At 53.8% G+C, this 11,698-nt stretch overlaps 6 protein-coding genes across 6 annotated transcripts; 3 read left to right on the top strand and 3 right to left on the bottom strand.

Annotated features, from left to right (window-relative positions):
- Positions 1-185: 185 nt before the first annotated feature.
- CLAFUR5_05661 (uncharacterized protein) lies at positions 186-1,787 on the bottom strand (the record flags this gene model as incomplete). The annotated part of the gene is made up of 2 exons (XM_047904809.1): positions 186-1,467; positions 1,585-1,787. The coding sequence occupies 2 exons, from the start codon at positions 1,785-1,787 to the stop codon at positions 186-188; spliced, it is 1,485 nt and encodes a 494-aa protein (XP_047761679.1).
- Positions 1,788-3,163: 1,376 nt separating this feature from the next.
- CLAFUR5_05662 (uncharacterized protein) lies at positions 3,164-4,148 on the top strand (the record flags this gene model as incomplete). The annotated part of the gene is made up of 2 exons (XM_047904810.1): positions 3,164-3,761; positions 3,811-4,148. The coding sequence occupies 2 exons, from the start codon at positions 3,164-3,166 to the stop codon at positions 4,146-4,148; spliced, it is 936 nt and encodes a 311-aa protein (XP_047761692.1).
- Positions 4,149-4,673: 525 nt separating this feature from the next.
- On the top strand, positions 4,674-5,297 carry CLAFUR5_05663 (uncharacterized protein; the record flags this gene model as incomplete). The annotated part of the gene is made up of 2 exons (XM_047904811.1): positions 4,674-5,142; positions 5,287-5,297. 2 exons carry the CDS (start codon positions 4,674-4,676, stop codon positions 5,295-5,297), a joined length of 480 nt encoding a protein of 159 aa, XP_047761686.1.
- Positions 5,298-7,136: 1,839 nt separating this feature from the next.
- CLAFUR5_05664 (uncharacterized protein) lies at positions 7,137-7,713 on the top strand (the record flags this gene model as incomplete). The annotated part of the gene is made up of 2 exons (XM_047904812.1): positions 7,137-7,355; positions 7,405-7,713. The coding sequence occupies 2 exons, from the start codon at positions 7,137-7,139 to the stop codon at positions 7,711-7,713; spliced, it is 528 nt and encodes a 175-aa protein (XP_047761696.1).
- A 517-nt stretch (positions 7,714-8,230) lies between these two features.
- CLAFUR5_05665 (PHD and RING finger domain-containing protein) lies at positions 8,231-10,299 on the bottom strand (the record flags this gene model as incomplete). The annotated part of the gene is made up of 2 exons (XM_047904813.1): positions 8,231-9,893; positions 10,157-10,299. The coding sequence occupies 2 exons, from the start codon at positions 10,297-10,299 to the stop codon at positions 8,231-8,233; spliced, it is 1,806 nt and encodes a 601-aa protein (XP_047761695.1).
- A 569-nt stretch (positions 10,300-10,868) lies between these two features.
- Positions 10,869-11,382, bottom strand: CLAFUR5_05666 (60S ribosomal protein L43; the record flags this gene model as incomplete). The annotated part of the gene is made up of 3 exons (XM_047904814.1): positions 10,869-10,932; positions 10,994-11,158; positions 11,333-11,382. 3 exons carry the CDS (start codon positions 11,380-11,382, stop codon positions 10,869-10,871), a joined length of 279 nt encoding a protein of 92 aa, XP_047761698.1.
- Positions 11,383-11,698: the final 316 nt, after the last annotated feature.

Genomic DNA, 11,698 nt, shown 5'->3' on the forward strand with positions numbered 1-11,698 from the left:
GCTTTCTTCAATCAATCTCAATAGCAATCTTACCCACGCCACGATCAACACAAGCCAACATAGCAACCCTACACTCCTCGTCATCCAGAGTCTTAGTCTTATGCTCCACCTTACCACGAAAAAGAGAGACTTTACACGCTCCACAGCTACCAGTCTGACAGCTCGACATCACATCGAAGCCAGCATCATTCAGCACACGTAACAGCGTCTTCCCCGAAGAAACCTGCAAAGTCTCCTTTCGGTCGGTGTAGGTATCCTCGATATCCACCGCGAAAGGGGGCCCAAGGCCATCGCTTGAAAGTGGAGAAGCTTTCGAAATGCACCAGATGAGACGGATAGCCGAGCTGTCGGGTTCGCTGCTCACATGCTGCCATGAGACGCTGGGGGCCGCAGCAGAAGATGGCAGCATTATGCCGTTCGTTGGTGTTTTTGCCTGGGACGATCGCTTGGATGTCCATTCTTTGCCCTTCCGACTTAGCATAGACGGTCGTCCGTTCTCGTGGCAACCAGTCGAGATACGCAGCATCTCGAAAACTTCGTTCGGCGTAATGAATCTGATACGACAGGCCCACTCGGTCCCATCTGTGTAGCAGGCTGAGCACAGACGTAACTCCGATCCCGCCGATGGTTACTACACGCTGATCAATCTCTTCATCGTCAAAGTGAGCTAGCTTCCTGCTAGCTTCAAGATCGATGCCAGGCGCCATGTCGATCTCTTCACCAAGTTTCATCGCGTGCAGGAATTCGGGACGGCTCTGCGACATGTCGTCCAGCGCGACACCGAGTGTGAACTTGTTAAGGTCACCTGACACGATGGAATATGGCCTTGAGATGCTGCGGCTAGGGCCGAACTTGATGGAGGCATAGGCGTGGGGTGGGAAGTCTGTGTTTCCATCATTGATGTGGTGGACAGCCTGGAATGTCAGCTGCCTGACTCGGAGCGTAACCAGAACCGCATCGACGAGGCGGTACGTCCTCATGGCGTGGTCCAGTCTTTTCAAAGCGAGGTTATGGAAATAAGGTGACAACACATCCATATTGCTCAGCTCCTCAAGAAGTGACCTTTCAACCTCCCTGCCATGCAAGACCCTCTGCACGTTCATGATCGACCACTTCGGAAAACGGCGCTCGATCAACGTCATCTTGTCTCCTGGCTTTAAGTAGCCAGACTTCAGTACACGCATATTCCAACCCACACAACCTGTGCGCTGGATGCGCTTCAGAGCGTTAGTCCATTGGAATCGGATGTCGAGCTTATAGCATGGGTTGCGTGGCTCGCTGACTTCTACGGTAATGCCGGCCTCGTCACCGATGGTGTAGACATCACCAAGGCAGACGTTGTCTTCGTTGAGCGACTCCGACGTTAGATTTTCGCCGAAGGCACCTGGTTCAAAGAGATGAGCTTTTTCTGGAATCTCGTCCCGCCACTTTGCATAGTTGCTCAGAGCATACTGGTGAACTGCGCGACTATCCAGACAGGGAGCGTTAGCTGTACTCACACCGTGCCATATCAAAGCCTTGCGGGATCAGAGACGGCCACATTTCAGACAGACGATCGGAAGGCCTTCTCCCGTTTCCACTTACTGAACACCGCCATGGCTAGCATAGCTGTGTTCATCACCCACGATGCCAGTGCTGCCGACGAAGACTGGGCCTTGGCATGGTTCTTTGAAGATGCCTGACTGCTCTTTGCCGAGTCTCTTGATCTTACCCGCGCGTATCTGGAGGACTGTGTCTGGCTCAGGGATCGGCGCAGGTAGGAGGTGATGGACTCGTTCTCGGTTCATGCTGGCAAAGTTTCCCCCGTATATTGAACCGAGAACACATCATGGAGGCAACGACACGTTCTGATAGCGCATTGTTGTGAGGCGTGATTGGAAAGAGATCAAGATGGGGGCGGCACGACTCACGAGAGTGAGACTGGAGCAGTGGGGGTAGGTGAGCACGTGCACGCGGGCCGCACTCTGCCGACACCATCCCGTGAGAAGGCACAACTCCCGAGGTCAACGACATGTCCCCAATGCTCACCACCATCCTCTACACCCAACAACGCCCTCAGAAACCATCCGAGACATGCCAGTCTGCGGAGCCGGTCTCGCGTCTCGACTCAGTCCTTATCACATGATTGCACGAACAACTACGAAGACCTTGGACCGTTATTCCAGGCAACAAGAGCAATGATACCAGATTACACAAATTTTATGTCCGACCACAATTACTGTGCTTTCGACTACCGCTCACAGTGGGCACTCGGTTTCATCGAGCCAGATTGTCATCAAAGATCGCAAGTGTCTCGCGAACATTTCCCAAGCTCTTTGATGCATAAGGGGTTACTAGGCACCATATTGCCGCAATCTCCCTACGCTGGCGGTGACCCTCAGTGCTATGCGAGGGCGTACCAGCGGCTTTGGAGCTGTGATCTGGACACTAGAAATAGTACGGGGCAGCCACAGCAGCTCGTCATATTTGAGGTCTCAGGGCGTAGCCTTTGTATATGTCGTGCTTGAACTACATCAATAATCGCATGCCAGACGGTCAACACGGCAGAATCGAACATTTTTGATCATTGATGCTAATGATTTTCGGCTCCCCCCAACAGAGACGACTGGATGCCATAGTATATCGCCTTTTGCAGCCCAGCACATCAAAGTCCAGCACTGGCCATTTCCCGACGGTACTATCGCCGTGAAAAGTGCTTCTTGGCTCGGCCAGAAGGAGACTAGTGCTGCTTTGTAATCCATGTCTAATTCCCTGCCTCGTAAAGTTCGCGTCTACTTAACGAGCCTCGACATCGCGGCCTATGTACTTTTCTCCCATCACCATGGGAACAGCCCTCCTTCGCCGTACATTACAGGCTTGTTGTATTATGAGCAGCGATGCGCCGCTGTGACAGATGACGCAGATCTGCAACCGGTCGCCTCAAGCGGTCATGTGGCTCGACATAGTCACGACCTCCGCCAGTATTTGGAGTCATGTATGCTCATGTGGATGCCAACTGCTAGCGGCGACTGAATGAATGAAGTTCTTGACATGTGTCAAAGTTCTTGCAGGCATGCCAACATTGACTTAGTCAGCGATCGTCCCGAATGCCCCTCCCTCAACTCAATCGCTGGAGCTGGAGTTTCTCAACCACGAAACATCATCAACAGCATCGAGACACACCATGACTAGACTCGGTGGCACTGCTGTGCCATTCACATGGCCTGCCGACACCAAGACTGCCATAGCTTTGACCTTGGACAACATGGGCGAAGCCGCCGATCTGAACCGAGGATTATGGCCAAAAGATGAGCTTGTCGGGAAGCACTACTCTGTAACAGAAGTCTTACCCAAGATCCTGGCATTGCTAAAGAAATATGACATCCACGTAACATATTTCATCGAATCGTGGAACTTGAAACACTATCCTGAATTTATTGCTAATCAGCTTGCGAAAGCTGGTCACGAAGTTGCGTGGCATGCGTGGCAGCACGAAGCATGGAGCAAGCTCGACGAAGACGAGGAACGGGCTAACTTCGACCGTAGCTTCGGAGAGAATGGGCTGTCAGGCTTTTGTGCTGGCACGGGACGAGGCAAGGTGCTGCCATATCGAGGGTTTCGGCCTCCAGGCGGCCAGATTCATGGCAATCGGACAATAGCATTGTGTCGGGAGTATGGCTTGGGCTATATCAGTCCTGCTGCGGAGAAGGCAGCTATTGTGCCAGTAGGCGGTCAGAATCCAAAAGATAGCATGGTCATTCTGCCGTTCAGGTGGCGGACAGGTATGTTACGAAAGTAGCGAGCTGCGAAGAGGAAAGCTAATCAGCATAGTGGATGCCACTTACTTCATGGACCAATTCTCGGGACTTCGAAAGATGAAGGGTATGCAGGAGACTGTCATGACCGAACATCAACTTGTCACGAGCTACAAAAAAGAAATTGACAACGCGATCGAGGATGGCCAGTTCCTGTCTTTGCTTTTCCATCCGTTCTTGACAAACACGACAGCTCGATTCAAGGCCATGGAAGAGATCGTTCAGTATCTCGCCTCAAAGCGAGACCAAGGATTGATTTGGCTAGACCGGTGCCGCGACATTGAGCAATATTGCCGCCAGAACCCTAGGAGCGTGGCTCAAGATCCGGAGTACGATACAGCGGAGTGGAGATGACACAATGAGCTTTGGCTGGTGCGGGAACAGTGTGTGTCGGTCGTCGGAGTCCCACACAATTACTGTCAAGATTGGACCTCAGGATGGACAATGATAGGCACTCAGACGTGGCTGGATCATGTCGCACTCCTTCACAGCACAGCTCGCGTCGACCGCTATGCTCTGACAAACAGAGCACAGCCAGACATTCGCTTTACAGTCTGCTATATGACCAGCTTGGAAAGTCTGAGGGAGGGCCGGCCACGTGCAGCTCCTCCGACATTTGGCTGAGGGTAGGAAAGAGGTGGCGGGAACTCTTTCGTAGAGCATCCTGCAGCTTCCCAGACTGTGTCTCATCAGCCTTCCGCACGCCAATCAATAGCTGTGCGCACGAACCGGCGGACTAGTCTCAAAGGAACTTGTCAAAATCAGTATCTCGGCGATATAAAGATGTAGCACATTCGTTACGAGCCTTCGGGAAGTACATGGGCAATTAGCACGCTCACTTCATCCAGCCTTTCACAAGTCCACGCCTCGACCTCCACCATGAAGCAACACCTCACGCTCCTCATCGTTGCGGCAGCACTCACGGAATGTCGGCGGACCTTTGGCGGACCGAATGGCTCAATCCAAGCCCTCCACAACACCCTCGACGTTGCAAAACACCTCATCTTCTCCCACGATCTTGCAAAGCGCCAATGCCGCGGTAATTGCGTAACATGCTTTGGCCCAGGATATCAGTTCTGCCCTGGTTCGGGAATGGACTGCTACCTACCTGGAGACGAAGACTACGGTATCGAGATGTGCAGCAACTCCGAGGATGGCTCGAGCGACACGCCTTCTTGCGCCAGTCAATATGGCCCGCAGTACACTGAGTGCCCTGACGGCGTTTCATGTCACGATGTGAGCTCGAGTAGCTCGGCTGCTTGCTTTCGCGATGATTCTGCTGTGGAAGGCTGCTCTGGAGCGAGGGAAGCTGGTTGCGGTGATGAGCTGCACGGTTGTGATGTTGCGGGTAAGTCACCTTCTTGACAACGAAATCATCTCTGTAACAAACGAAGCTGACACTCGGATCGCGACAGATGCTGCCTGCGATGCGACTACCAAGACAACGAAGACAGACCAAGCACCCACATCCACTACCATCACTTCATCCCAGGTGACTCCTAAATCCTCTGCCTCGACTTCATCCACCACGGCTCTCTCTACTGACTTAGCTGCATCTTCATCTTCATCGACGGCTCCAGTCTTATCAACGACTACCACACTTACGTTGTCTACTTCCACCGCATCGTCGTCAAGCCTAGTCGCAATACTTACAAGCACGACTACCAGCAATTCTACAGCGAGGTCCTCTTCCGTGGCTTTCGTAACACCTATTCAACAAGCATCCTCTGCAGCTCCGTCGTATAGGATCCCTAACACCGCGGATTGGCTCCTCTTCTTTGTGCTTGGCATGACAATATTGTACTCGCTCTTGTCTATCGTTAGACGCGGTGGCTTCCCTGAGGTCAGACTGTTAAGAGCTAGCTACATGGAGATCGAAAGCTGTTACTCCAGTCCGTGGCAGCAGTGGCATGTCATCGTCTCGGGTCTCGTGCGGGTACTTGGGAGAAGGTTTCCTACCCTGCAACCATTATCGAAGTACTAGTGTCTTGAACAATGTTGACTTCTTTCGAACTCCCAGATGCCGCATGATTGACCCTAGCACCAAATTCGCGGGACGCGTCGATGATTGATGCCTTGGCGACCCCGTCAAGGAGATTGCAGCCCAGGCTGAGGACGGCAGTCTGCTGCCCTCCCACACGGTCATCGACACACATGTTTCAGAAGCTGCGTATAACAGGTAGCGATGTAGTTGCATCGAACCCTCGATGGCGAGCCAACACTCACTGGCAACGCTTCGGTATGTGCTGTCTCCACGCGCTGCTGTGCTGCCTGCTCGGAAACGTCTATGTTACACACGTGCTACACCAGCTATCAAGTAGACTGGACGACGTTCCCGCAATTTGTCACTACCACCACGCATAAAGCAGGCTCTGCCCAGGAAATTGTTCTTGCCCACTCGGTCGATTGCTACAGTGCGGATTCTAACCAGGATGCTGCTTCGAGTCCTTCCCGTGCGCCTACTTGTCCTTGCCATGACTGCGACGGGCAAACCTACGCCAACACAATATGTCAGAGTCCCTGACATGGTAGCAACAGCTGGTATAGCTGCTTCTATCATCGATGCAGACCCTTGCAAAGGCACAACAGCGCGACCGAGCAAAAGAATGCAAAGGTAAGTCGTCTCAGGGAAAGAGTTCAAGGTCGCATCTGATGAATGGCGCAGGTCATCTTCACTCTCCAGCCTACAGCTTACGAGATGTCGTATTCTGCTCAGCTCATCTTTCACGACGCCGACACGAGCGCCGTGACGAGTGTACACGAGGGCAGCAGAACCTGCGATCTCCAAGGACCGGTCGATTTGTTCACGCAGGCCATTTGCACAGCTATCATCACTGGTGGGCGAAGCTTGGGCGCCTATCGACGACAATCATGTCCACTCGAACGCTCTCGAGCACATTGCCGTTCACGCCGATCCCGGTGACTGCCGGCGCCTGGCAACTTCCTCCGAGCCTGGAAGTCTGCACTACGCCAGGGCCGAAGGAGCAGCTCTAGCCTACGAAGCAGTGATACAGTGTGGCGCGTTTGCCAGGAGAGACATAGAATCCATGCCCAAGCGCTAGCACCACGTTCTACACCGACCACAGACCTTCAATCGTTGGAGCGCAGGCAGAAGACGCTGCTGGATTGCATTACCGCTGTGCTGTCTGATCACGGCAAGAGCATCCAAGCGCTTCGTTGCAGCTGTACGGCCATGGTGGCGCGGCATCTCCATAGATAGATGGCAGCAAACACTACCCGCAGCCTGAAACAGTGTGCAACGAACACCATATAATAGAAGGCCGCAGCGATCCCCAGCGGCATTAATCCTCGACTTCATCATTCCGTAGTCAAGTAGTCGAGATGAAGTCCCTCCTCTTGGCCACGACCCTCATGGGCATCGTGATTGCAGCCAACAACACCACTTCATCCACCGCGCACAACATCACGGTCTACGGCGGTGTCACGGTGGCCAATTATCCCGCATCAGTTATCGAAGCGGATGCCTGTGGAGGCACAACCCTCACATGGTCTGACCAGAGCGTAATAGCGGCCACGTCCAGTAACGTGACGCTACTTAACGTGATTGGCCATCTCCAGGCTCTTGCTATCATGCTGACATTAGTCCCAGGCAGGAGCAACATTCAAATACAATCATTACGAGGTCACATTCAAAACGGTCGGTGAAACTCGGACAGCGTCTGGCAACGGGTCAACATCGACAGTCACCTTCAGCCGCGCATGCGAGCTGTACGGGACATCGAACACTTTCAGCTCCAAGGTCTGCACAGAAGGGTCCATGGTTTGGCAGGGTCTTGGGACTACGACAACAGCCTCTCCGACAGTCACGACGATTGCCGACGTCGAGGAGTTGGGAAGTGGCGAAATTCTGGTCACGGCCGGCTTTGAGAAGCTTCCTGCATCGTCGTTGAGTTGTTAGACTGCATCACCTACTTCGTCAGGCATTGCAATGGCCACTGCTGTCGTTGAGGTCCATAGGGTTCTGGTTCCACTGGGCGTGGTATTAGTAGCAGACGCTCTAGCACTCTGAGCGTTTGCTCAAAGCTAGTGAGTTCTCATTGCGGTCGATCATCAGAGCCTTTCCCCAAGCCAAGGTCAACGTGCCAGATAATCACGCGGGTCAGACAGGGTTGTGATGCGAGCTCCATAGCAACGGCCATGCAGTATTCGTAGTTCCAAAACACTATCGCGACGCGCTCGTGTCGCCTGATTGCGACGACATGTAGCACGGAGGCTGTTGTAGCAAACACATGTCGTGCTACCAAAACAGAGGACACTCATACAGCTCGCTCCCCGTAGCAGCGCCATTCACATCGTTGCGCAGTATGGGTATCTACAAGACTGCTGCTGTCGTCGCTTCGCTTCATGAGGACGCCATGTCATGATGCTGTCTTCCCAACGCCGCGCTAAAAGTCGATGAATCCCACAGTACCCTTTCACTCCTGTTCACCTGCATGGTCCTCGACAGAAGGCGTGGTAGGTAGCGCATCTATTGCCTTCTGTACTTCGTCATTAGCGACTTGCTGCCATTTTGCTCGCGACTCCTGATCCATCAGCGCCGATGCGTCTCCAACCAGATCGTACATCTTCCTGCTGACATCTCTGTTGATGTCGGTGTATTGGTCCTTGGTCACTTCCTTTTCACGATATCTCGCTCCGAGCGACAGCTTGACCATGCGCTGGATCTCTTCCTTGGCAGAGTAAGAGAGCGCTCTCGAGGGCGAGGAGGAAGAGTGTCTGCCGTGGGCGACCTCGTCCGTATCCTCCAAAGAGGCTTCACGCGCGTGTCGCCTTCGGCCACGATGTTGTGCGCCAGTTGGAGGTTGGTCCAAGTCTAGCCTCGAAACGGCGGGCGAGAAAGGCGAGAATATTTGAGCCAAGGGCGAGGTTGCAGGCATGATTTGTGAGGAAAGAGGAGGTGACAGTGGCCTGTGTGGAGGTGGAGTGGTGGCCGCGGGTGGTGTGCCATCTTCCGAGGAGGCCGGCGACCGTACAGGAGAGGAGTTTCGTGGCGAGAACTGACCGCACACGTAATCGGACGCAGCAGGAGAGGATGCAGATGTGGCCTTGTTCTCAACCTCACGAAGCAGAGACGATAGAAAAGTGTGATCTTCGCCATTTCTGCGAGCTGCGGCAGCAGAAGATTCTGGTTGTTCGGGTGCCGCATTTCGTGGACGGCGTAGACGTGGACGCTTCAGTTCTGGTTGTGCAGACGGCTGCTCTGATTCGCGTGGTGACGCAGGCGAGTCTGTGCGTCTACGCTTGCGACGTCTCGTGTTGGCTGGTTCCTCTTCGTGTGACTCGCGTGCCTTATCAAAGGCGTTCCAGGCACGAAGTTCTTCCTGAGATTCTGGTGTCGCTGGCACTATGCGCCGTCCATTGATCCGGGCCTGTGCAATGCCGCGAAGCCGATTCGATGCGCCCTGTCGGTCTGCGATATTGAACCTGGCCTGCCATCGCTCGAATTCTCGTCGTTGTTCTTCTGTTCGCGTCTCCGCAGGCTCTTCGTCATACGGGAAATCAAGGTCCATATCAAGACGTCTGTTGACCTCTTGCCACACTCGGGCCCACATCGCGTCGTCGTTACGGCGATGACGCGGCCGGCCACCAGTCCCACGACCGTTGCCGTTCGCTATGCGACGTCTTCGTCCTCTTCCAGCAGCAGACGCGAGGCCAAGAAGATCCGCGTCAGCCTCAAGGTGTCCGAGGCAGCTCTCGCAGTACCAGACTTCCGGTACGTCTGCATCGAAGCCGGCGCAGAAGATGTGTACGCTTCGATCACACCCGTCGCAATACATGGCCCCAAGACCGTCGGTTGGGACCTCGCATATCAGACACGGCTCGACCAGCTCCACGGCAAATAGCTCGTCATCAACCACCATTGTAGGGTCGACCTCCGCCTCTTGCGACTTGTCCATCACAGCATAGCTGTCGATGACTTGACCACCCACCGTCCTGCTGACTTCGACCATGTTGAACACAGTCCGACATATTGGGCAGCTGTTGGCGCGCTCAACCCAAGGCTTTAAGCACGAATTGTGCAGGTCGTGCTTGCAGGGTAGAAGATGAGCGATGGCTTCTTCGTCCGTCTCTATGTTACTGTGAGGAGTTAGCATGGATCATGTGCACAGCCCATACTGGAGGCCTCCAGTCGCTTCACATCAAAGTGCAAGCTTTGGGAACGCCTCACCTTCCAGGCTCATTCGGCGAATATCTTGTAGATGTTCAAGCCGTCCAAGATAGGAAGCATGGCGCAGTAGCACCGAGGTGGTGACGCGGAGGGTAGGATGGAGGACCTCCAGCACGGTACAGCCGTCAAGACAGGAAGGTGGGATTTCGTTCAAAGCGGTTCGGGTATATACCTTTGGGCGTTATATATCGAGGCTTGCTTGGCGTCGCTGTCCTCGCCAGCATCATCAGCTGGTGCAGCGGGAGCATCCGGCGGTGGATCCCCGTCCACAGTGGTGCGCAGGTCGCCTAAACAGACAATGCATGTGTCTGCCATGTTGTGTTGAGCTCGAGGGAGTCTTGTGAAGTGTGTGGTGAATTATATTCATGAGTTTGGTTGTTTCGAGTTTGGTGAGTTGAAAGAAGGGAAGATCGGTAACTGCGGAGAGAGATATTAAAAGAGAGCGGGCTGGGCCGCATTCTCGTGACCAAGTTACCAATCGTGGCGTCCCTGCTTCATCAATCAGCAGGCACGATATTTTCTCGTGTCATCGCGTGCTGAAATGCAGTTGCGGTGAGTCAGTTGACCATGCGCAGGAAATGTCCAGTCATTCATAATTGCTTGCAACGTTGTGTCGGCATTTCGGCGGCAAAGACGCACGTGGTGTCAATCGTTCGTTGGTGTAGCACTATGGCCTGCAGTCTTGGTCCGAAGGCTCGTGAAAGCTCATTGCCATCGCTGCGTCGGCCGGTATATAGGGAAGGTGGAAGAAAGGGAGACGATAGTTCGTTCGTTTGCGAGACTTTCATTCGTGCATGTCGCTAAGAAACCTGCTCTTCTGCTGTGTCCATTTCCAGCTTGAGCGCAGTAACGCCGTAGAAGCCTCCCAATGCGAAAATGCCACCTTAGACCTCGGCGATCTCGCGCAGACGACGGATAGTCGAGCGTGTTGCAGCAGCAGCTGGTGTCCTATAGATCGATACTGGTTAGTGTTCCACCATATCCTTTTCTCGTGCAGTCCCAGACATACGATACAGTGTAGGCTCCACCGGCAACAGTCTTTCCACACGATCTGCAGTCCCAGATACCAACGGCGTTACGCTTGACAGAGACCTTTCCGCAGAATGTGCATGTGTATCGGGCGTGCTGGGAGATTTCGATCTTCTTGACTTGCTTGCGGAGCGAAGCACCGTAACTGTTATACTCGTCAGAACTGTATCCATTGGACTCTGGCGTCTCGTCGCCCTTCGTCCATCGTCTCATTCAGATGAAGAGACGGCTGACCAGCCCTTCATCTGCTCCTCTTCCTCATTCTCGTCCTCGTCCTCGAGATGCGCTGGGGGCTCCGATGTCCATGGAGAGTGCATACCGTGTGCCGTATTTACCGGTGATTCCGACCTTCTTGGTGCGCTTCGTCATCTTTGCGGTATTGTGTGGTTGACGAAAGGTGTGGTTGCGTTTGCTGGAAATCCGAACGTGAACACTTCGAGGTGGTCTTTCCAAAAATCGAGTGCTGTTTCTTGGCGGCGGATGTTGCCGTCATGCCGTATCACAGACTCACAGTGGAGAAGCTTCACACTTGATGGAGTCGCCCATCAATACTTTATGGCCGCCCTGCAACACCGTCGTTTGTGCGAGGAAGGATGCGATCACGAGCGATAACAACCAGGAGGCAGGCAGTCGCGGCCAGTCTGTTGCTCCGTTCCACTGCAATCCCCATTCATATGTCAATACC

The sequence above is a fragment of the Fulvia fulva genome, chromosome 5 (genome assembly GCF_020509005.1).
Source record: "Fulvia fulva chromosome 5, complete sequence".
Taxonomy (NCBI): Eukaryota; Fungi; Ascomycota; class Dothideomycetes; order Mycosphaerellales; family Mycosphaerellaceae; genus Fulvia; species Fulvia fulva.